This window comes from Lepidothrix coronata, unplaced genomic scaffold (genome assembly GCF_001604755.1).
Source record: "Lepidothrix coronata isolate B3197 unplaced genomic scaffold, Lepidothrix_coronata-1.0 Scaffold250, whole genome shotgun sequence".
Classification (NCBI taxonomy): Eukaryota; Metazoa; Chordata; class Aves; order Passeriformes; family Pipridae; genus Lepidothrix; species Lepidothrix coronata.
Genome location: NW_016690430.1, coordinates 117,941 through 143,313, shown reverse-complemented (window position 1 = coordinate 143,313; position 25,373 = coordinate 117,941). Strand labels below are relative to the sequence as shown.

General features: G+C 38.7%; 1 protein-coding gene across 2 annotated transcripts in view; it reads left to right on the top strand.

Moving 5' to 3' along the window:
* Positions 1-7,531: 7,531 nt before the first annotated feature.
* The window catches only part of FIGN (fidgetin, microtubule severing factor), a 106,097-nt gene continuing 88,255 nt past the window's right edge, over positions 7,532-25,373 (top strand). The window contains exons 1-2 of one of the 2 annotated variants that reach the window (XM_017835194.1): positions 7,532-7,735; positions 8,499-8,668. In XM_017835194.1, the coding sequence (XP_017690683.1) occupies positions 8,644-8,668 (25 nt within the window). In that variant the 5' untranslated portion in view covers positions 7,532-7,735; positions 8,499-8,643. The remainder of the gene's footprint in view (positions 7,736-8,498; positions 8,669-25,373) is intronic. The other variant, XM_017835195.1, reaches the window with a different exon arrangement.

Below are 25,373 nucleotides of genomic sequence, written 5' to 3'. Positions count from 1 at the left end.
AGTAGGGAGAAGGTTTGTACAGGATATTTAAGGTTTGTGATCTCTTACTGTGCAATAAGAATGACCTGCAAGTTGCCATGTTCTGGCCCTGATCCAGCAAAGCACTTAAGTGTGCGCTTAACTTTGAGCATTCAAGTTCCATTTACTGTAATGTGATTACTCATGTGCACAAAATTAAGCACATACTTAAGTGCCTTGTTGATTGCAGTCAGTGCTGTGCATTTAGCAAATTTGAACTTCCTAAGGAAGTTAGAACAAAGTACAAGTTAGCAAGATTTATTTGTTACACTACAGGCAGGGAAGAAGGATGCTCTCTCATAGCACCAAATCCAACTGTATTAATTTACTTTGTCAACAGCTTTGTCTCCTGAGACAATATATTTCTTGCAATGGAAGAATATCATACTTAGGACAGCTGTATTGCTCAGATCATCTGAATAGAGATATTTAAAATCTGAATAGTTTTTTCTTTTTCTTCTTCAAAAATGTCTTGTCTGAAATGCTGGTGCTTTTGCATGTTGGAAAGGTGTTTTATTTTGGATGTTTGATTAAGTCTTATAAACATGACTTTCTTAAAGATGATTCCCTAGTAAGAATTAAAAAATATTTCACTTTTTGAAAAGCTCTAGAGAATGAAAAGCTTTAGAGATGACTGCACAGATAGATTGATAAAATTATTTCAAGACTAAAATATACCCACATCAACGCTAGAGGCAATTTTAAAAACAATAATAAATTACTATATAAACTATATTACTATATGTCATAAACATTGTTTTAATTTTACTATTAAAATAATTTTATCCTGTGAAAATCAGTAACATGGTGCAGGAGTGTTACGTAGAGAAAGATATTCGTCTAGGAGTAAGGGAACTTTTACACATTAGAAGGAAAAAGTGAGTAATAATTTGCTTCTAAAGCAATAGCAAATAAAACCCTGTGGGTATTTTATCAGACATACAGATCCTATAGCAAGTATTTTATTAGGACAACTTCTTCATGTGCATATTTTGAGCAAGTCCAGTGCTAAATGTTTGTCTTTCCTTTGATTCCAAAGTTGATTCCATTAATTTGTAAGGTAAATGAGCGACTTTTTAATGTACATTTGGACATGAGATACAAAGCACTTTTGATATTAAGTGTTTGGAAAAAGCACTTGGGAAAAAATTGCAGTTTAGTAAGCATACAACTGTTTGATTTTCACTATTTCACTCCCCCTCCAAAATAAAGTGTTGTTTGTTGTTTTGTCGTTTTGTTTTTTTTCTTTCTAGGCACTGTCTGAATTAAGTCATTAAGTACTAAGCATTATGTAAAATATGTTCTGTTATTGGTAATCATTAATTGTAGGCTCTTACAAGGGGATACTTTGAGTCAAAGTTTCATTGTAAGAACCTTTTTCCAGTTGCTTGTTAGTTTGTCAAACATAAGCGGTTAGGCAGCAATTTTCATGCCAAATATCTGCCTTGGGCTATTTTTGCAAAACTTTCAGCAAATATGGTCAGCTGTTTCTCAGAATGCACTGAGGGAAAATCTGGTTTGCTCAGGTTAAGAAATTTTCGAAATATTTTGTTGATTACTTGCTTGTAGTGGGACTTAGTGTTTGGGAAGGAATATTCCTCTTTCACCAGTCTATGAAAGTCTTCCTCAGTCTGGAGAAATCTGAGCCTCTGTAAAATTGTTTGCATATTTAATTTACTAGCTTCTTCAAAGATTCTGTCTGCCGTGGTTGTACTCTTTCCTGGGGCTTGCAGATCTGAGCAGGACTTGCTCTCAGTTTTCTCTTTTCAATTGCCAGTGGTGCTAAATACAAAGAGAATAAAGGTGTCCATCAGATGTTCTCAGTCTTCTTCCTGCAAATCACAGAAAAACATGGAATAAAAAGCAGCTTGATCAGAATTTAGAAAAGGGTGACCATCAAGGAGAGGGGGCGAAAAATCCAAGAAAAGAAAATGTGTCCAGGCACAGCAGGAAGGTACAAGTCAAAGGTCATAAAACATGATGATAGTTTAGGACAAGGACTTATGAGTGAGACTGGTACTAGACAGGGGTGAGACTGGGAAGGATTGTGATTGAGATGTGGAATCAGGGAGAAAGATGTTGGCACCAAGGCAATCATAGTACTTGTAAGGCAAAGAAGGTGTTAGAGATAGGAAAAAGAGAAACCATGTTTCTAGCTGTCATTCCTGTGTCTTGGTCTTGCTGGACTGTCTTTGAATCCTTCTGGCCTCATGTGGGCTGTTTTAAGTGAGGAGAAAAAGTTATTAATGTATTTGGTAAGGCAAATGACAGGAATCAGTGTAGTTCTTACCCAGTTAATGAACAACGTTGTGAAAAATAAAAGAAGACGGAGAACAAAAACCCTAAAAACATTCAATTCCTTCCTACAGTTCCCCAAGAGGGACTTTCTGTACTAAAGTTTGCTTTAGAAATATGGAGAAATTGCATTAAATTGCATTTGTGACCAAAGGAAAAAAATATTAAGCATTCAAAATTCAAAAAATGCCAGAAGGCACATGTTTTGTCAGATGTTTATGTGACAAACATCTATATGTTGTTCTGTTATACAGGGCACTTGCTAAATGAATATTTTTGTTGGATTTTGTGAACAACTTCTGCTCTAGGACTAAAATGGAAAATAGAAGTGACTTCAGAGGACCAATAGTTTTATGATGCCAAAGCACCAAGTATTCAGCGAGATTGTAGAGAATGACCACTAAAAGGTTTGGCTAGAAATCTTGCTGAAATTAAGGCAATGCAGTCCCCATTCCACGGAAGTGGAAATGTACGAAGAAGGGAACAAAAATATTGGAAACACTATGTCTTTAACACCCCAGGATCTAACCCAAAGTAGTTACAAGTTATAAAAGTTATCAGTTTTTACACTGGCACAACAAAGATGCAAGAAGTGCCTCTGTGGACAGATGTTCTCTTTATAATTTTTTTCTTTCTGACACAGTCAGGAATTACATTAAATATGGCCTATGGTCACAGATTCATAGAATGGTCATAGAATGGTTTAGGTTGGAAGGGACCTCAAAGTTTGTCTAGTTCCAATGTAACATCTGTCTGCCATGGAAAGGGACACCTTTCAGTAGACCAGGTTGCTCAAAGCCCCATCAAACCTGGCCTTGAAGTCCTCCAGGGATGTGGCATCCACAGCTTCTCTAGGCAATCCATTCCAGTGTCTCTCTATTTTTTCACAGTAAAAAAATTCTTTCTAATATCTAATCTAAGCATACCCTCTTTTAGCTTAAGAGATCAAATGATGTTTTATTATATTAGGTACTTCCAGTACCTAAGCCAGCATGGTGTGTACTAAGGAGTCCAGGAAGAAACTATGTGTTCTTGGCTTAGTCACTGACCTCAGGCTTGGATGCTTTTGAAGTGAAACTGTGCAGAATAGTGGTATGGCTAGAAGGGAGGACTTCATCCCTTACGATCTCCAGGGAAGAACCTTGAAGCAACATTTAACAATATTTTGAATGAACTACTCCTTTGTGTTTGTTCCATTGTTTGCTACGGGGTTTGTTTAGGACATTCATTCAACTAAATGTTAGTTGCCTGTATGCAAGAAAGAGGTAATTACTTCTGATCTATATTTATAAATACTTTAGGGCCCACACAAGTGTTGTTGCCTCCTGGAATCTCAGCTCCAGCAAGCTGAAGCAGCCATTGCACTCATGCTGACACATAAGGTGACACATAAAAGGTAGTGAGTCCTTAGTTATAGAGAATAAGGTTCCTCTGATGACCGTTCGAGTCAGACAGAGAAGAGACCCAGGAAGGTCTGTCCTGCCACACACATTCTGGAAATGTCACAACATGTGGGATCCAGAGCCACCTCAGCTGCTCAGTAGGGATCCATGTGGTATAAACATCTGATTTGAGTTGCCTGAGTTCTTAAACAGATTGTGCTCCTCACAAAGGAATAAAATAGTCCATGCATTCACCAGTGACCACAACTCCAAAAAAGAGCACTTGTAGCATGTTTATTGCAGCACATCCTAGTAGGTAATGATACCTGTGGTTGCCTCACATGAGGTCTGAGAGTGGGAGACTGGAGGGATTCTGCAGCACAGAGGGAGGGAGACAGGTAAGAGGCCCTGCCCTGGAGGTCTGCACTGCCAGCACACAAGGGGAACACACGTGCTGACAAATTGTTGGGATTAGAAAAACTCTAACATTGTCTGCCGTTTTGAAAACTTACTCTCATTTACAAATGAAATCCATATAATTAATCTAAAGTCACTAAAGAATATTTCATAGAGCACTGTTGTTTTTATTATCTCTTAAAAACCTTTACCAGACATACCCAATAGAAACTACAAAGTCCACATGCATTACATCAACATCTCATAGTAGCATAGTTATATGTTCTTGTTCTTTGTTTTCTGTGATTTTTGTTTTGTTTTCACAATTCATTTGGTCTAAATGTTATTAATCTAGATTTGCAGAAAAGGTCTGTGAACCTTTCAAAGAGTCTGATCTGAGGTTGGAGTTTGTAACAAAACCTGAAACCAGGCAAGTTTCATGTGGTTTAGAATTTCATTGTGAACATTTCACCTAGATGTTGAAATAGGCTCAAAGTAACATTCCCAGTTTGAAAGTCTGTGAGAATTTCCCATTCAGAAGGACTGGTGGCATTTTAAACAAAGAGTGGAATTCATCCATGTACAGATGAGTGGAACAAGGCCTTCACTTCAGCCTAATTCAGATTGCAAAATAAGAACTTAATATGGTACGTAAGTCTTATGTTGACCTTCTGCCCAGAGATGAATGTCAACCCAAACATATACTCCATGCCTACTGTTTCAACTCAGGCTGTTCTAATGGGGTAGGAGAAGCAGTAAGGAAAGAAATATATATGTATATAAAATGAAAATACTGTGGTTAATGCAATACAAAGATTGATAAATGTATTCTTTACTGGGCAGAAGGTTTCAAAAGCACTTGTGCTCATCTAGTAATGCCTTGTGGTAATTGCCAGCCATTGCTTTCCTACAGCTACAAATCACAGAGCTCTGTAACTGTGCAATAAGTCATCTTTCACTTGAGAGAAAAAGTGCATAGTGCCATGTTTTAGGAAACAAAAATGGAAAAAGAATCCAGATGTATAAAATAGCAAAGACAAAAAGAATCCTTTTTATGTTTAAAAATATGATTTTAGATCAAACTCATGATCTTGGGACCATGATGACTTACTTTCAGCACTTGGTGCTAGCAACTGTAGCAGAGGCAATATGCTATGTTGCAGATTTCAGCATCAAAGACCACTAAATGTAACATATAGTTGGGTCAAATTAGTGAATATCAAAGGCTACTGACATATTACCTGCATTTGGAGCAGTTGTCTGCTTGCTGAAGCAGCTGCTTATACCCACAAACTATTGTAGAAGGGACAATGAGCAGCTCTCTGCACAGGCAATGGGCTGATCCAGGCTATGAGCCTGTTGCTCGTAGCTACCCGATGCTGAGGGCAGGGAAAAGGTGCCAGAAGAACATGGTGCAGACTGGACCATGTGGGTGGCGTGGTGGGGTGTCTCACCTACTGGCTACTCTGGGCAGCTGCCTAAGCTATTTCTAGAGACTTCTGTTGCTATAGCTGTGTTGCAAGTTCTAAAAATAGCTCTCTATATCGCAAAATTCAGTTAAACTGTGTTTTCCAGTATATGTTTTGTTTTACTTGGGACATATTGGGAAACAAATGCAGTTATGCTAGTATAAGCTGTATCTGCTCTAAACCAGCTCCTTGCTTCAGGACACTTTTGTTATTCCGCCAGCAGTGCTCTCCTTATGTAGCAGTGCTAGAGTTATCCCCAGCTGTCCAAGTGATCCAGGAATACCTTCCATATTCTTAATAAGCAGAAGTTTGTCTAGCTCTTTTGCTCTGTCTTTTTATTTCCAATCTCTAGGCACAGCTTTGTCACCTGGGGGAAGCTCAGACCTCTCAAAAATCTACAGCAGGTAAAAATCATTTTGGGTGAACTGAATCACTTCATGGACCACATCAATCATACAGGCCTTCCTGTCCTCTCTTTTCCTCTTCCATTACCTGGGTAGGATAGGGACTGGCTGACAACTCACAGCAGCTTCTGCTGGCAACTAGTTCAGAGTTTTATTTAGGCCTACTATATTACTGAAAAGGAAAACAGCCAGGAAACCAGACTATTCCCACTCTTCCAGATGCTAATCCCCTGGGACTGGTCTCCCCTGCCTCCTCCAGAGCCTTAACTGCCTCTACATCTTCCATTTTTACTAAGAAAATTTGATCAGTCTCTTCTATATCCAGGATGGATAAACCCTCTCAAGCCATCCTTAACTCCTCAGCAGGACAAGGAAGAGAGGAAGTGAAACCACTCCAGGAGGACTCTAAACCAAAACCCAGGAACGGCATCCGGACAGCGTGGCTTCTTCCCCGTTAAAAGGTAAAAATGCTCAGACAGACCCATCAGGTGTAAACCCAGGAACGTGGATCTGTCTCGCGGGAAGCTCTCACTCCCCGTTCCACAGCTGCGGTGATCGGGATGCGGGTGCGCAGCCGTGTGCGGGGATGGCCAGAGGAGAGTGGGGTGCCGGGGAGCACCCGGGCACGGGGCTTCGGCCGCGCCGGGGAGACTCATTGGCGAGAGGCAGGGCCCGATTTGTGCTGCCTAGCCACTTTACGCGTTCCCTGCCAGCATGAGGAGGCTGTAAAGCCCGTCCAACAGCCCCCCCGGGGAATCCCTCTGATGCAAGGGGAGTCCCCGGCAGCTGTGGGCCGGGGTAGCTGAGCTGGCTCCCTGCCATCCCCCGCCGAGCCGGGCTGGGAAGTGCGGGGAGAGGGAGGTGTGGCTGCCGGGGCCCCTCAGCCATTGCCGGCTATCGGGAATGCCTCTCCGCGGCTGAGAGCAGCCGGGCTGCGGCGGGCAAGCGCCCGGGGCTCCCCGGGAGCAGCGCGGGGCCGGGAACGGCTGCGCGGCCCCGCCGCCGCCGCTCGGGCCGGGACGGCACTTCCACCCCGGCCATTTTCCTGGGGCCGGAGGCGGTGGCGACCGGCGAGCCCCGACGCCGCCCGCCAGCCCGCTCGGGGACGCGGCGCAGGAGCCGCCGGGCAAGGCAGCCGCGCAGGCCGAGCCGGGACACCCCGCCGGCCCCAGGCGGGGGGGGACGCGGGGCGGCCGCGGCGGGGCGGAGGCGGCCGCGGCCCGGGGGAATCTCTGCGGGAGGGGGGAACCTCCGCGGCCGGTGCCTGCCCGCCTGCCCCGCCGGCGCGGACGCCGCTAGGCCCCGGCCCCGCACCGCCGCGCCCGAGGGGAGCCCCGCGCCGCCGCTGCCGCGGAGGGAGCCCCTGGCCCGTCCCGCCGGGCCGGGTAGCGTGTGCGGGGCCGCAGCGCGGGCTCCCCGCCGCCCCCCGCGGGAAGCGGCGGCCCCGGCGCGCAGGACCGCGGAGCGCCCCCGCCCCCCGCGCCGCTCCCCCTTTGAAAACTGATCTTTGGCTCTTCGCGTGAAAGTGATTTGAATTTGGCTCGGCGGCGCTCTGCGCAGGCGTCCAGCTGCTGGCATGCTGGCTCCTTGCAAAGCAGCTGTTTTGGGTTTGAAATTCCAACATGGCAGAGGCTGCAGTCAGTCTTCCCTTCAAAAACTTGGAATGATTTCAAATCATAGGCACCTTCACTTAACCCGAGCCCCCATTCATCAGCAAACACATCGGATCGATGCTACTCTAACCTATCGGGTTCTTCTACCAAATCTCCAGGTAAGAGGATCTTTTTTTTTTTTTTCCCCCCACTAGTCTTCCTACCATCGTTTTAAATTTTATTTCATCTTAAAGCTCTCCGAGACAGCCGCGTATTAATCGCCTGTTCGTGCCCTATATATTTTGCCTAATTTGCAGTCGTTTTCTGTTACTAAACACTCCGGTCTGCTTGCCTGATCGTAGTCTGGAAAGTACAGATATACAATCGCGGTGCATGGTTTTTCCTCCTTGATCATTGCCAACAATAGTAGGCAGATTAAGAGTTCGCGATTGCAAGCTCCCCTCCCCACCTCCTCCTCCTCCTAATTGGATTTATTTTTAAGTTGCTTTGAAAATAATAAACTGCAGGTAACGTGAGTCTGGACTTTGAGGCAACTAACTTCTGACCAAATAAGTGCAAATAAGAATCTCACAAAACAAAAGTTAGGTTTAAATTGTTGTGTCTTGGCTGGGGAGGGCACGAATATGTCAGAGAAGCTGTTGCAGTAAATGTAAGCACATCATCTTGGAGGGGGTACAGCGTGGTGGGCGTATTGTTGGCTCAGGAGGGAGAGAAAGATGTATAATTTAATGGTATATACAATCCACTGATCCTATTACTATCCTCCCTGGAGCTCTTGTTAGTTTCAATGGGAGTGAGTGAAATTGACATGGACTTGCATTCCTGGTCATGTGCTTTTTTTTTCCCCCTTTCTTTCTTCTCTTGTGATCTGAGATCCCCTTTTTGTTGATGTTGCTTTCCCACTTAATTATATGCATGTAGGTTAAATGAATACCTGACGAAAGGGCCCACGTTTCAAGGCAGTGACATTTGATAGCTGAGAGGAAAAGTGGCTTTAATGAAAAGCAACCTTTGGAATTCCTGCTTGTGAAAAATCCAATTCAGCTTTTTGTGCTGCCAGCAAGAAATGATCAGTAGCACCAGTGTTTATGGTATGTCCGTTTTGGGATCTACTTCCTTTGCATCTAAATAGCAAAGACAAATTTAAATAGCATGATAACGCACTGAGGACTCTGCATGCAAATATTTTGTAATAAATACCTAATGTTTAATAGTATATTTTCACTTGTGTATATATAGAAACATTTTTTTCTCTTGCTATCATTTGTTTATCATTTCTGCTTCGATTATAGCATTATATTTGTCCATTGTATTGATCTCAGTTGTAAAACCTGAAGTTGCATGTTACTAGCAGTGCACTATATACACCACTGAACTCCAATGGTATGTAAATTAGTAAAACTCGGTGAGTGGAGAAGGCGAAAACGTGTAGCAATGAATATATACACTTACACATCTATGTGCTCGTACATCCATACCTAAAATGCATCCTTTCCTTTTGCAAACTAGTATTTTTTGAGCATTCATTTAAACTCCAGCTGCTTTTCCCTCTCTTACTTTCAGCATAATCATCTGCTAGAGGTTTTAACTGATTTGGGGTGAGGGAATGTTTTGCATGTAAACAAACAAAATTACTGTTGTGGCCGAATGTTTAATATGATTTAATAAGGGTTATTTTATGCTCAGTTTACAAGTGTCTGGTTCACACTGCTCTGCTCTCAATTTGTAACAGAATGAAATAATCAGGTGCTGAAACTGGCTTAATTTTAACGGTCACTCTCCAGCCCCCCATGCTGCCCCCTCCTCCAAAAAGTGAAATAAAATGGAGCATGGGAAATTTCAATAGATTTCCTCGTGGTGCAGTACATGCATCTCTAGGTATGTGGTTAAGGCTAAGGAAGTAACAACAAAAATGACTATTAGTCTGTTTTGTGCAAGCAAAAAAAGGGGGTACGTTCACTTTTTAATTGCATGTGGTAGTAACAAATAAGGATGGAGAGAGACCCTAGACCCTAGGAGAGAGAGAGAGAGCCTGTGTGTGTGTGTGTGTGTGTGTGTGTGTGTGTGTGTGTGTGTGTGTGTGTTTGGGATAAGGGGGAGGTCTGGCGTGTGTGGCTGATGATCTCTCGTAATAACATATCTGAATGCAGGAAAGAAATTGAGAGAGCAGTTGCACAATGTACACTCCTATTTTGGTGTTGTAGGTGACTATATTGCTAAACATATCCTGGGTGCTATATGATTGCATTTTGCATTTAGAACTTGTTGACTTTGAAACGATCAATAAGGCAACTGTTTATTTTAGATGCACATAATTCGCTCTGAGAAATGTTTTAAGGGGAAGAGCAAGCAAGCGAGAGCGGAACATTTTTTTTCCTTTCTTTTTTTTTTTTTTCCTAGAGCTGTTGGAGCAAATGTGATTGCCAGATGGGAGATTTCCCTCTGTGATGTTAAAGCTGTAATATATATTCAGAGCAGATTGGACTGCTGCTTGTGATGAGGAGGATATTACATTTATAAATTTTAAATCGGGAATCGGACAGTATGCTGAGAGCTGAAATTGGATGGTGTGGATGGTTTGGACTGTTAACTGCGATTCTCAGATAATAATAATAATTATAGTAGCAGTAATATATGTATATATAATAAACATGATACTATTAGGCAGCCATATATATTCCGTGACACTTAAGTATATATTTCCAAATATGACTTTTCTCTTTTCCCCTCTTCCCTAAAATGTTAGGGATTGGAGGTGGTTGGAATGGGTGTTTAAGAGCCCACTCTTAGGAGAAATCAAATGTAATCAAGTTCCTGTTTGAGGAAAAGTTTTGCTACAATTCTTGTTGCGAATGCATCTCTTTCTGAGTTTTTGTTTTGCCCGTGCATGTGGCCTGACAGTACCACAATCCTGAAAGGCTGGAAAGTGGGAACTAGTCACACTCGAGCAGCTCTGCTGTTGCAAATTAAAAGTGTGTTGTGGTCAGGAAATGAAAGCTACAATGTCTCTTTTGAACAAGTCGTTTATCAAGAGAAACATCTATCAAACAGTGACTTGTCAGATTGATCCTCTAAAAGTTAGGTCCGAAGTGGAAGCTACTTTGATGTTTTTGATCCCAAATTTATAAAATTGAGAAAGCTGGAAGAAGTAGGACCGATTTGCACTTAAAAATGACTCTGCTTGGGGCGTGACAAAATCATCAAGTATCTGTGATACAGAGCTGGTAAACCAAGGAGGTATCGGATCTTCTGCCTAATTTTTATTTTCAGATTGAAACTTTAGCTTTGCCACACAGACAGTCTCTTTTCATACTTCTAAAGATCGTGTCTGTACGAATCTGTGCATTATTTCGACAGGGATATTTTCTTGCTTAGGAATACATCTGTTGCTTCCAAATAGAACCTTTTTCTGTTATTTTTGTGATGGTATTTATAGATGTATATTGCCTTGAGAAGGCATTTTTTTTCCTCTCATCTCAGTCTTGTTTCTTTTTCTGTATTTGTAATCTCAGTTTCTACCTCTCCTCCCTGTAAATCAAAGTTTCTTTTACTGCCAAAGCAATGTTTATTGCAAGCAAGGTACATTTGAAGGTATCTGTTTGCACAGCTTAAAACATGGTAAGAGTCCTGTTAAGTGTATCTTCCCCTTCTCATCCTCTTTTTGTTTCCATTTTTTGGCACGTGAACCACGCTTTCATTCTCAACAGAAACAGTATTTCAAATTGAATATAAAGTGGAGATTTCAAGTAAAAAAAAAGACGAAAACAAAGTCCAAACTGATCTTTTATCTCTACCTAATTTCAATAATTTGAATTGTTTAGCAACTTCACTAAAAAGTTTTTCATTTTGCATAAAGTTTATGTTTGGATTATCAAGGAATCCCTTTGATGAAAGAGGGATTTGATGTTTGCTTGTTGTTGGGTTTCTGTTTTTTGTGCTTTTCTTTTTGGCTAGGGTATGAGTGAAATCTTCCTTAAAGCAGGATGCTTTGACTTCTTTTCTTCAGTGTCGTAAATGAGACTAACACTGCTTATGGTTACTTGATAGAGACCCATTTGCAAATAGGCAGCAAACAGCAGCGTGGTGGGAGTTTTGGTGAGTGTTATACTTGCTAATTAATCATGTTTGAAATGAAGGAATCATAGCATGTTAATAAAGACTCATTGTTATTTGATGTTTGTAACACTCTTACATGAATCTGGTGGGTTTGGGGGTTTTGTTATTATTTCCCCTGCCCTCCTTAATAAGGTACCTTCAGTACCAGATCAAATTGTTTTTTATTTATTGCAACATTCTGAAAGCACAGAGATGTCTACTTCTCTTATTCTAGCAGTATTTTAGAAATTTGAAGACTGTATTGCTATTAATATTTTTATCATACAGTTCCTGGGAAAAAATGACAAGTCTTATGTCATTAGCTGTCCTTTAAGATGTTTTTATATTTAAGCAGAGTCAAACATTCTTTTTTTTTTTTTCATCTTCATATAAAAAGACCTACTGCTCTTTTCTTATAATTGAAAAATGGCACTTGATGAACTTTTTTCCCTACTTGCTTTTGCATATGTAGTAAGGGATAGCAACTAAAAATATATTCCAAAATAGTTTTTATACTAGCCTGTTGAAAATTAAACTGTAAACCACTTGGATGGTGCTTCTGTTTCCTTGTTTTGGTTTTCAGTATGGCTCTTATCCGATGTGTCATCTTTAGTCTTTATTTTTCATTTTTCTATTCATAACTGCTATATACAATGGAGAGAGAAGTGGTAATCTCTTTCAAACTACAAAGCTTTAATTTCAAAATTTAATAAGTTAATTAAGGCTATTTTATGCTGCATGAACAAGGTTTGAGATCTGCTTTTGTTTAGATGCTGTATTCTTTTTTTAAGATATAATTCCTAGAGGAAAGTGATTCTGTATGGTTCCTGTCAATAAGTTTGTTCAATGAATGCATACAAGAAGCATTAAATATAATGACTGATCTTTCTGTAGTCTTAATCATCAATTAATAAGCTTATCTGCTTGTTAGGAGTGGGTTTAATGGTACAGAATCAGCATGAGATCTGCCTATATGAAACATTTGTATGTTTATAACAGAGTGAGTTTTGATCTTGCATCCCCAGATCTAATAATAGAAATATTTGGCTCTTTGCCCTCAATCAATATATCCCTTAGGAGAACAAACTTCACATAATACTTTCATAAAGTGCCAGATGTATTGATACCAAGTTGATAAATTTAATTACTGGGGTTTTACATTGATTCATTGATCTTATGATTGGAGGAAGTTGTTTCGCAGACATTTCTGAAGTATCAAGGAATATTGTATGTTGATAAAGCTTGATTACTTGATCAATCAGTGCTTTTTTTTCCCTTCTCGGTCATTGATAAAGAAAGGCATAAAAATAACTGTAAGAAAAATTTGGAATAAACTAATTAGAAATTCTCATGTGTTATTAACTGAGGAGATGAGAAACAGAGCACTATGGAGGTGGGAAAAAATGAACTTTGAAGTGGAATTGTGCATGTTGGGCCAAATCCTTAGCTGATGTAAATAATGTTTAGCTTTCAAGAACTACAATAATTTACAGTTTCCAGAATCTGTGGCTTTTTAATGTTGTTGTTGGTTGGTTGGTTTGGTTTTTGCGGCTTTTCTTTTTCTTTTTTCTTCTTCCTTCCCTGGGTACTGTTCTTTGGCTCATTGGAAGCTGTTTTAAATTAGATATTATGGCTACTAAAATGTATGGAATTTTAGATAAGCATCTGATCCAAAATGAATAGCATAGCTATAAAAGCAATTTGAAGAGCTGTAAATTCAGGATTGCGTATCCCTGATATTGTTGCAGAGTATTAAAATCTTGCTAGCTAGAGATGCTATCCTCTAAGTGAAAACTTATCTTCCTTATGGGAAAGATGACTTCAGGGAACTCTAGGCTGGGAAAAGGCCTGGAGTTTCTTTTGTTGCTAAAATAATAATAAAAAAAATCCAATACATAGAATTAGTTATAGGGATATTTTCCAGGTGAAAAACCTTACGGGAGTATTTGGCTCCATTTCGGTGAGGTATGCGACCTTTTCACCCTATGTCAATGATATTTTTATAGAGTGTGTGAGAAATGCGAGCATAAAGAAAATTCCTTAAGATCATTCAATTTTTATTTTCTCTTAAAAAAAAAAAAGAAGAAAGGAAAAAGATCTCTGAATCTCAAAACAACATATACATCTCCCTTTAAAGGATGGTAGCTAATAGAGAAAAAGAGAGAAAATCCACTTGCAATATCTTACCATAGGTTCGGCAAATACAGTCTTATCCTTCAAGGAGCAGAGAATCCTTAGACTGTAATGGAGGTCAAAGGAAATCTAAGGTTTTCAGTCCTTTCATAATTGTACCTGCCACCCCCCTGATCGGCATGTTAAAGAGAATGCATGTATATGTATTGTATTTCTTAGAAGATAATTTGTATTTGCAGCAACCTACTAAGCACAAGTGGACTTCGCCACTATTGCTTCTAAATACCTGTTGATTTTGGCCCCGCTGTGTGACAGGAGAGGGAAAATGGAAAGAGAAGGAGTTGGTCAGTCTTGGTTACCAAAGTCTTGAAAAACTGGAGGAGAGATCAGGCTTTGACAGGTCAGTCTGAGAAACGGAAGAATACGAGAAAGTGTAATCTGCAGAAAGCAGCACTGATTAAGAGCATACGGAGATGTCTGCAGTGATGAAAACGTGGAGTCTGTGCTTCCCTCTTGCCGAGCTATGTTGCTGTGAGGTATCGGCACACACAGTATGGTAATAACAGTATTGTATGTCTGTTCGGATCGTGCTGTAACAGTACCTGTCAAACATATCATAATACTGAACTATCTGTTTAATCATATAAGCAAAACTACTTACTAGAAAAGCTATTGTATTTGTACAATAGAAAGAACAGCCATACATTATTTAAATAATAGACTAAAACTTTGTTCTTTAAACCATTTTTCTGCATAGGGAAAAAAGTTTCATGTGTCTTGGCTATAATTAAAAATAATGCAAGTACAGATGATTGTCATACCATTGGCTGATTTTTTAATTTTTTTTTAATACTCCATTAAGTATGTAGTCTGATGTGCCATGAAACACTGAAATAGCAATTACCAGTCATATTGTTTAATTGTAACTGAAAAACTATTTTCTTAGTTCTTTTAAAGTATAGTGCAGCTACTACTAGTATGTTGTTAGTTAAATTTCAAATAGCCTGGAAGTGGACAAGGATGCTGAGATTATTTTGATACAATAGCAAATTTTAATGGTGTAAGTACATTCCTTAAAATCATATATTGCTTTTTGCTATCTGTTTTTAACCCTTTTGTATTCTACTTTAAATCTGTCATGTAGTTTTTTAAAGCATATATTCACTTTCTGTATATGAATTGCTCAATATATGAAGATGTATGCCGCAATTTATTTTGTGTGATATTTTAGAATGTGTGCATGTGTCAAGCTGGTTATAGATTGGTGATGATAAATTGCTTTCAGTAATCTGTATCTTATTTGCATTAATACTCTAGCAGTAAGAGCATAGTGTGGTCAAACTTCATGATCTAAGCTAGTGGTCTCACATCTAATTAAGCAGGATCTGAATGAATGATTCTCTGGTATGGGTCACAATTGAACTTTTTGTTTCTCTTCTTCAGTGTGATAAAATGCTTAAGGGACATATTAATGCATGTTTGTGGAACTTCTGCTAATCCAAAGAGAATTTGAAAATTAATATTGAGAGGAGATGGGAGAAAGGGCTGAACCTGATGGGTCACAAGGGTTTGTGGCAGGAATGTATCTTCATGTTTTCATTCAAGTTGTTTTGTTTTTTTTTCCCTGATTTAGAACAACTGCTGTTTGCCTTTTAATATGTTGGAAATCACATCCCTATTTTCCTCGGAGAGTTTTTTTCCCTTCTGTCTCCTCCATTCTAGTGCACAAGCAAGTCATTAATAAAAAAGCATTTATACAGTGGGCTTGAATTATCACTTAATAAAACTGAGAACTATAGTGCTGCAAAGATATTCGTAGACAGTACAACAGATGTTACTGTGTGTACTTGTCTTCTGGAGACACAGTGAGGGGAAGAGCCAACAATTACTTTATATTACCGAGTGACAGCACAGGGTGGATGGGAATGATAAAGTTATATGCAGAAATTATTAATCCCTGACAATAGTATCAATACTGACATTTAAAATATTATGAACTGATAGCCCTGCTGTACGAACTGCTGTGATAGCTGTGCTTTTAGATGAAAAGTAGCTATTTATATGCCTTACGGCTCAGTGTGGTCAGCCTACTCATCACAGACTCTGAGAAAGTGCAGGTTAAGATCCTCTGTTTTCTTTAGACCTATCTGATTACTTCAGCCTCCTGTGTTGACACAGAGAAAGAAACAGCTAGATTCTATGCTGGAACAATAAGGTTTGCAAGCACTGACTGATATAAGGTATCCCATTGTGATACCTAAACCAAATTTTAAAAAAAATCAAGCATCCTTTTCAAGTTAAACTTGAGAAACAGAGAAAGGAACAGCAAAGATGTATCTGAACACACTTGAAGGAGCACCATTTACTTTCAAAAGAGATCTTTCCCATCACTTGTGGATAGCTCCACCATGAAGAGCAATATCAAAAGATCTCAGAAAAGTAACTATTCTTTTATGTCTTTGGGAACTCAGATGCTTACAAGATTGTTTCTGAGAAGGAAAAGAATTGATCCTATTTTCAGTCCCTTGTTGGCATTTGTGGACCACATGACTCTATACAGTATTGTAGAAATACATTCTTGGTGTATGGATCCAATTCTGTTTCCTCTTGCAGCTCTAAAATAACAGTGCAATGTGGCTGTAAGAAAATTCAGTTTGGACAATGTGTTTTTATTAATTTTTTTTTTTTTTTTTGCATTCTATAAAATAGTTTAATTTAAAATACAAATGGAGTTTGCTGAAGATCTTTAAACTTAATTGATAGGTCATCTGCATTATTAAAGTAGAGAAATTAAAATAGTTTATATTGTTTTTTCATGAAAATATAGACTTAAAGTCACCTCTGATAATTTGCAAACAGTATATATCCAGGCAGAAAATTGCTAGGTTTAAACTATCAAGTTTCAGTTATTTTTAATATGGAAGGAGATTATAAATTTGTTAACTCTTCAGCTAAATGTAGACTTGACTTACAAAATTAAGTGGTTTTATGTTTAATAATGATAGATCTGCAGCTTTATATTAACTTCATAACTATACTGGTAAGATATTGAGCATACTGTAAATGAGCAGATATTCCACTTTAAAGATAATAATTTTTCATGTGTTTATAGAATTTCTGATAATTTTTTATTTCTTACTCTTTGATTTCGATAAAACCTAAATAAGTGTATTTTGGAAAATGTTCATGCAGCAATTAACCTTTTTTTAGTCATTGATTTTCATTTTGTTTGACTTTCATTCATTGCATTTCATACACCTGTCCTGTGTAGGCATTCTCTGTGCTAGTTTATTCTCTATACTAGTTTATTTTTCCACTTTCAGTTTAAAACCTTTAGTGGTAACATTAATTTAGCTGGTACCATGGTTGTCCTATGAAGAAATTTAATGTTATTCAGATTAATATCAGTAAATCCTATGTAATGAGGGGTATGAGACACTCCTTGTTATTTGGCCCCTAGTATTTGTCAATGTAACACTCATATCGAAGGTACACTTTAATATGCAGGGAACATATTTGTTAATTCTATAAACACATAGTTCAATAGCTTTGAGAAGCCTTTCTGTTATAAAGTTAGACATAGGTAAAATGTATCTCATCATGTGCTTATGGAGACTGTGAATAACCAGTGTCTCAATTAATGACATTTTGAAAGTTTTCACTAGTTAGAAATGTTCAGAGTTATAATCTGATTATCCATACGGTACAGAATAACAAATTGACACTAGTATTCATTTGGAGTAATAATTTTCATCCCTAATTAAGGAAAGATGATTTGTTATTGATTGCTTAGCAAACACCACCACCCCCTTCCCCACCCCCCCCAAGATGTCAGCTGTTTAGAGATGGTAGAATTCACTACTTTCATTCATGACAGGCAACTCCTTTTTGGCTAAAGTTACTGTTCCTTTCTGTTTCAAAGCAGCTACAACAGCTGCAGTTTGAGCTTGAAGGGTCTGAGTGGCTGAGATAACATCACGAATAGTATAGCATCTCAGCAAGTGCAATTCAGGTTTCCGGTTTTGGGTGCTCAATTATCAGAGGCACTGAGTCCCTGCAATTTCTATTGACTTTGGATATGCAGGTGTGCAATAGTTCTTAGCAGCTAGGTCTTATAAGCAATTTCCCCAAAAAGCGGTAGGTGTTAGCTTTATTTGTACTTCTTAAATGCTACAGTCTCACTCTTGAAGTATTAATGCTGTATCATAGAAGAAACAGGGCTTTTGATTTTTCCTGGTTGTTGTAAAAACACATTTTAAATTCGTCAGGACAAAAATACATATGTTATGTAAAGGTATAACAAATGATTCATTTGTGATTTTGCATGGAGGAAACTTTAAACTCAGTTTGTTACTGTGTAGATGTTCCAAGGAGCAATACAGAGTAGATGGTGCTGTTCTAATTGCAAAATCTCCCTTACTTATCTTCTTCCTCCTCCTGATCCTTCTCCCTTCCCCCTCCCCCCCACGGCTTTTTAAACAATTATGGGCATTGTGCTCCTTAATGGTGCATAGATAGTTACTGTAAAGATAGATGTCCTCAAATAATGAGTTTCTAATAATAATCAGAGGGACTTAGATTAAACTGGTTTTGTATAGAAATCTTACAGTGTGAAAAAGTACACCTAAAATCCTGAGATATATTTACAGGAGCTATTTACAGAGAACTAACCCAATTTTGTATCTGTACATATGTGTGGGGCGAGGGGAGCAGAGGCATACGTCTCTATGTGCCTACGTTTTTGTCCACCTGCTTTAAGGACTTCAGAGGATTATTTTTTTTTTTAGTACAGATTTCTATTTTGCTTTCCGATAACAGAATATGTTTTAAAATCACGGCATACTAATTAGCTTCTGTGTTTACACTGGAAAGCTTGAATCCCTTCAAATGACTTCTACCCTCACTGTTCTTTCTATCTGTTGCTTCCCTCCCCGGCACTGTCATCCTCCTCCCCCCAACACAATGAGGTTTCTTACATTGGATTTGTTGCTTTCTTCCTTGATCTAAAGTTCTGAAGGCAAGTAAATGAAAATGATAAGTACAGTAACAGATAATTGTTACTTTAAAGAGTTGTCGCTATATTGGGAATAATATCTTTCCTAATAGGTACTGAATCAGCAAGGCTGCACAATAAAAAGAGCAAAATAGTTTAACTTATGGTTTAGAAATACATATGCCATTTAAATGGAAACAAACCTCCAAATCTCCCACATACCTTTTGGGGTTTGGAGAACAAAAGCTTACTTGTACGCTCCAAATTCCCCTGGGCCTTAATTTGCAATACCATTATTTAAGCCTGGCTGATATAAACCCATTGCAAAGAAACAGAATCTCTCTTTCCTGGCTTTTTGAAGCCATTCCATGCCCCCCTCTCCCTGCCTACCAATGTCTCCCAACCCCCCCCATCCCTTTCCCAGCCTCTTGGTCTTACTGTGAAACTCTTGTGTTTGAAATATAGTAAACGTAGAAATACTGCACTTCTAAAACATAGGAAGTGGCATTCTGCATTGTTTTACTGAGATCTCTACCAACACTTATGTAATTCTATCTTCTCACTAAGATCAAGGCTATAATCACTTTAATATTTGTTGTGTCCTCTACCAGGTGACCAGTCTTTTACTGTAAAGATAAGAGACCCTGATATAGTAAGTTATTTCTTCTCTAAGTCAGATCTTATAGAAAATACTAACTATAAAGTGACGAGAAACTTGTGCCCACTTAAGATGCTCCTGGGCTACCAGGCTCTCTGGATATCAACTCCTGGTTACAGTACTGGTATTGTCAGATGCTCAGCTGGAAGTGGTTCTGGGTTTGGGTGTAATCCCTAACAGCTAAGAGTAAATACAGGAATCACTGTAGCTTGATGTAGCATTGAGTACTACAGCTGTATTTATTTTGTTGCTAATAAAATGGCAGTCTATTTGTCATTAAGAAGGTTGTCTTTTTGAACTAGCAATTGAGGTGCAGTTCTGAGCATTTGAGTTAGTGGGAAAAGCTAAGAAATAGATGAGCTGCATTCCTGAATGTGGGCGGAAGGATGGTGAGTAATACATGCCTTGGCATGGCATCTGCCAGAAGCACTTTTTTCTTTTCTCCCCACGCCTGCTCCCCCTGTTCTAGTTTTGAAAGGTGTAAGGTATTCTGATAGGCAGAGGGGAAAAAACAAAAGAGAAAAATACTTCCAAGCAAAACCTTATAGCATATCTCTATAACTGTGCTCCACACTTAATTTAATTAGAAGACAACTGCACTGGAAAACTGGTCATTTAAGTCATAGTTAACCACTGGTTCTCTCCTACCTCCAGTCAGAACTGATTATATGCCATGTTGTATAATGTAATTTCTACAAGAAAATAAAGTATGAATGGGCATGATAGTATTGTGTAGTTGCAATAATGAGGTTTTCATTAATGATATTAATCTATCATTTACCTATCCTTTTAGAGGTGAAAATAACTATTTTTCTTCTGGCATTTCTTTTTACTATATATACCAACCAGTATCAAATTGGGGTATTTTCTAAATACTTTAAGCAAAAGACTGACTGGATAGCTATTAATATGTTCATTATGTGGCAAAAAGGCACTGAAAGAAGTAAAACCTTGTATGTGCATGTTTCTTGTAGGATAACTGTTTTCAGGAGGGATTTCTGTTATGTTGTAATATAATTTACTAGTGTATAGTTTCTGAAATTTTGTGAGTAGTTCCATGCTGGATTTCAGGCAAGCAAGTTTGTTTTCTAGTTAGCTGTAATAAGACTTGCTGTCAGTAGTAAGATAATAAGGATAAAGATCATATACAGTTTAAGAAAAAAAATCTTATCCATTTGCATTTGTGCACCAAATTCCACTTGGTGATATGCTTGTTGGACTGAGCTATTAAGTGCTCTGTGGACTGTGTTTCAGCTAGTGTATGATTGACTAGGTATATTATAGCTTTTTACCTGCTGCCAATGCAAAATTTGACCCTGGTTTTACCCTGAGATGTTTCTGCCTTTTAAAAGATCCACATTTCATGAGTACACAGGTGGGTGATAAGAAGATTTATTGTTGTTATTTGTAGGGTGTGGCTCCATGTTAGAGTAAGAGTAACCTGAGTCTGAACTGATGCTAAATAGATTTTATTTTTTAATGTTGATTCCAAAGCTCGACTATGGGAATTGATGTATCATCTTTAAATTTCAAGTCTACATTTTATGCACTGTGTCAAAGTACCCATGAGCTCATTAAGCAAAGACTTTTTCAATTATATGTTGTGTTTATGCATGTATTTATATTTGACAGGAATCCTTTAGAGATTTGGTTTGCTGTATTAATGCTTACAGTGTATTACAGTACATAAAATATACTACAAAAAGAAAAAGAGTGAATACTGCTTACAGGTCTAGTGCTGGTAGCTTCCTCTGTACTGTAGTAGCTGATGAAAAGTTCCTTGGCCAGACATCCAGCCTCTAGAGGGCACGCCAGTAATCTCCTCTGCCAGACCCTCACCTCCACAACCATCTGTAGAAAGTTTTAATGCTGGCACCTACAAAGAGAATCCCATTTGTGTTACATAAAAAAAAAAAATAAATCTCTGTGTATTCCTCATTATTCCTGGAATTTTGCTACAGTAAGTGGTTTCCTATTCTTTTTTTCTTTTTTTTTTAATCTGGGAGATGTTTTTGTATTTGCCTCTTTTTTTTTTTTTTTTCTCTCTAGTGGTTGTCTTTAGGGAACTAGACTCAAATTCGCTATGTTGCTCACTTACAGATATTTTTTCACCTGGTAGAAACATTTCTTTAGCTATACACTGCTCTTTGCTGTAGTAAAGACTACAGAAGCCAGTGCACAGTATTTGAGATGCCTAGAATTGGGTACTAAATTTTATTATGTACTAAAATCTGGATAATAAGTAATTCAGGTGGGATTAAACCCAGTTAACCCTACTCCAGTTGCCTAGGTCCAATTGCTTGACCCTTTTCTCTTGTGAGATGCCGTATTACAGTTTCTTGTTCTCTTATGGATTATTGTTACAAATGTTGATATTTATGTGAAGTCACATTTATTCTTTAGTTCAAATGTTTCACTATGGTTCTCTACTCCAGTGTATCACTATTAGCAATCAGAAGGTTTCCAGTAATTCAAATTCATCTGATAGTCTGCTTCAAATTTTCAGTAGATCTACTGATGTAGAACAAAAAAAGCAAGTATTCTTGAATTTGGTACCATAAATTAAGACATGCTCCAATCCATAGTTTAGTTCTAAGTTCTTTGTTCTAAGACTATGAGTATGTTTAGGGAGAAATGTATATTTAAGAAAAATTTGTTACACGGAGTGTCATTAACCAAGTGGACAACTTTTCCTAAGAGTACAGTGGTGTAACTTGCGCACTTTTTGCTCGAGAAACTGCATGGATACAGCATTTTAGCTACACAGTTAATGATGAGCCATAAAGCTTAACTGCAGTGTTGAGTTTCTGCATTTCTGTACAACATAAGAAAAAACTGAGAAAGAATCCAGCAAAAGGGTTTTGTTTATTTTGTAGGTCCCCTGACCTATAACCAGGACACCTTTGCTTGGTTCCCATTTAGCTTTCTAACCTTTTTTTCAAAAGTGATTAAAATAAAAGTTGCTTGGTGTATGAAGCGTGTGATGTCTCCTTTGCGGTTGACACTGGACCAAATTTTGTTGAGGCAGTTTGACAATAACCTGTGAACAGTTTGGGAGATTCATGTAGTATGTTCCCATGTTGAAGCAACCCCCTTGGCAATGTTTTTCATTGCTTCAAAATGTCAAGAGTTTTTGTTGGTCTAAGAATAATTACAGTTTATGGAGAGGCAGGGGAAAAAAATTTCCAAGACAGAACACAATCTGTGAAAGTGCTAGGTCAAACCTCTATGTCTTCATCACCTGTGACCAACAGATAGTTAACTTACTGGAGAAATAACTGTGACATTGTTTCGTGATTCATCTAATCCACTTTTTTCCCAAGGGGCTGACAGAGTCACCAGTGTGTCACTTCAACCTTGGCACACACCCAGGTTTGCAAACTTGGTCCTTCGTTCGCTGTTGTGTGGTGGAGCTGTGCAGTGAACTGCCCAACATACTGAAACCTCAATAAAAAGGATGGGTAACACCTGGAGGGCATCATGATTAACCCCTTTACAAATCTAATCTCTGCAGGGCTAGGTGTACTCTTAAAATAAGCTTTAGCTGTCATGGAAATAGGTTGGAAATATAGTTAGGGTATCTGGTCAGTCTTAAATAACCAAGTTTTTTGATGACAGACTTGTTTACAGTCAGTGACTGTCCCTGCTGTTCTGCCTGAGAGAGAGCAATTGTTTTTGCTAACTGCTAATGGAGGATTGGTATCATCCAAGTATATCTGTTATTGTCCTCCAAACCCCAATATCCTGGGCCTTTCTCTTCCACCTGTCAAGTTGGTGGCTTTTACAGCTTGTTCTGAAAGCCAAGAGAAGATCAGGCTGTGTTGAAGTGAGTGGGAGGAAGAAAGCAAGTCCCAGAGCCAGAAATGGCCCCAGAATGGACATAGTTTCAATGGGGTTCCTGCTGGAAGGCCTCTGCCCACATCACCTGTGGCATCGTAGTGGCAGAGCTAACTGACTCTTGGATGGTTCAAAATAGCAGGAACAAGTGAATATGCTGTGAAAATATTGATACAGTTTTTACAGGATTAAAAAAAAAGAGTTACATTGGGAAATAATTCAAAGTCAGTTTTAATGGGGAATATTAAAGTACTAAGCAACTCCAGTGTAAGCTGGATGACTGGTCTCTGGCTTTTGTTGCTGGAAGGGTGTTTGTCGTGTCTTTTGTCTGAATTCAGAAAAATGTGAATTTTGTCCTTGTGGTGGAACACCGTGCCTCTTAAACATTGGTCAGGGGAGTAAAACAGCAAAGGAATTTTTTTTCCTGCCTGAACAAATGATTTTAGAATTCAGGCTCCAAATTTCTCTTTAAACCATTTTTAATAGAAACAGTAAGTTATAAATCATCTAAGCAATTACATGAACACGGAGTGGGGCCCAGCCTCGGCTTCAGCCCTAGATGTTTCTGGACTACAATCATGACCCAGCCCAGATATTTACAGCTTAATTTCTGTTCATGTGCACTTGTCCATAAATGGTTCCTTTTCCATTTCAAGTTCAGCAACTGAACCACTTATAGTAGAGCATGATTTAAATTTGAATGATGGCAAAGTGTGAATAGAGACAATTTACCTTTGGAAACTTTCAAGTCCATTTCCCATGTTTAAAATGTAAGGTAACTCTTGAACGGAGAACGATTGATCAATAAGTGCCCCCTTTTAAATGTTGTATTCTTCATTTTTTTAAAAAATCTATATATGTATATAAAATCTGATTTTATCCAACCCCCCACCTTCTTTTTTCCTTTTTGTTTTCTTTTTTTTTTTTGGTTTAGCTTTGCTACGGTTCTGAGCAGAGACTTTTTTTCCCCTCCTTTTAATGCTATGCCATCTAGCACTACTTGCATTGCAAGCCAGTGCATGTAACCTCTCTGCTCTCCCCATTCCTGTCCTCCGCTCTGCTCCTCCCAAACAGCCCCATTGCTTGAAACTAAACAAATTGAAAATAATGATTGGTAACCATCTGCTGTGCTGAAATTCCACGTACAGCAGTTAACTCCATTTTACAAAACAACTTCAATCTAGTGAATTACAGTGCAGTTCTTGGTGGCAGCAGATAGCAACAAGCAGTTTTGAGTTCCTCTAGACAAAGCAGTTCACGTAGGGAGCGTTATGCAGTCATTTGGTGGTGTTGGGGTGGTGGGGGAATACTTGTGCCGTCAGACAGTTCAGTGTAATGCGTTGAAAACTAGAGAAAGTCTGACCATGGCCTAATTGTTTCATCTGATTAAAAAAGAGGCCGGTCCATAAACCCGTGCTGACAGGCAATCTTGCAAATCTGTGCCCTTTAGTTTGGTTTTGTTTCTGCAGCTGCAGCACAATGTGATGAGTAGCGTGTTCAGCTTTCAGTCACTTCCATGTGACTTTTGGAGTGCCCAATGAAAACCTCAACCAAAAATTAGATTGCATAGCTGGTTCAAAGTGTATAGAAGAAAAGTAACTATTCATAGGTTTTCTATTGGAGAAACTCTTTTATTGATACATAACTGTAACAAGAAGCACTCTAGATAGTGATGGACTGCCTATCAGCAGATATTTAAATAGCGACAGACTATGATGTAATATTAAAATAGGTACCATTATCCTGTATGTTTTTAACTCAATTTCTATTATGTGAGTTTAGGTTGTGATTGTGTATAAAGAAAGTTGCTTAAAATTGGCAGTATATTGAGTTCAAAGGACCCATACAGTTCATAAATTCTCCGGTGTCTACTGGATTTTTCATCAGGGAGACTTCCAATAAAAATGATCTATTTTAGAAATAATATTGTTTAGTAGGTTGAAATGTGGTGTAATAAAATTAGACCTTCAGTCTTCTAAAGTTACTACTTAGATGGCACCCTTGGGATGGTAAAATGGCTGTATAAGCAGATGAATCAGACAGTTTCACTGATGGATACATTTGTCAGTCTCTGTTACAG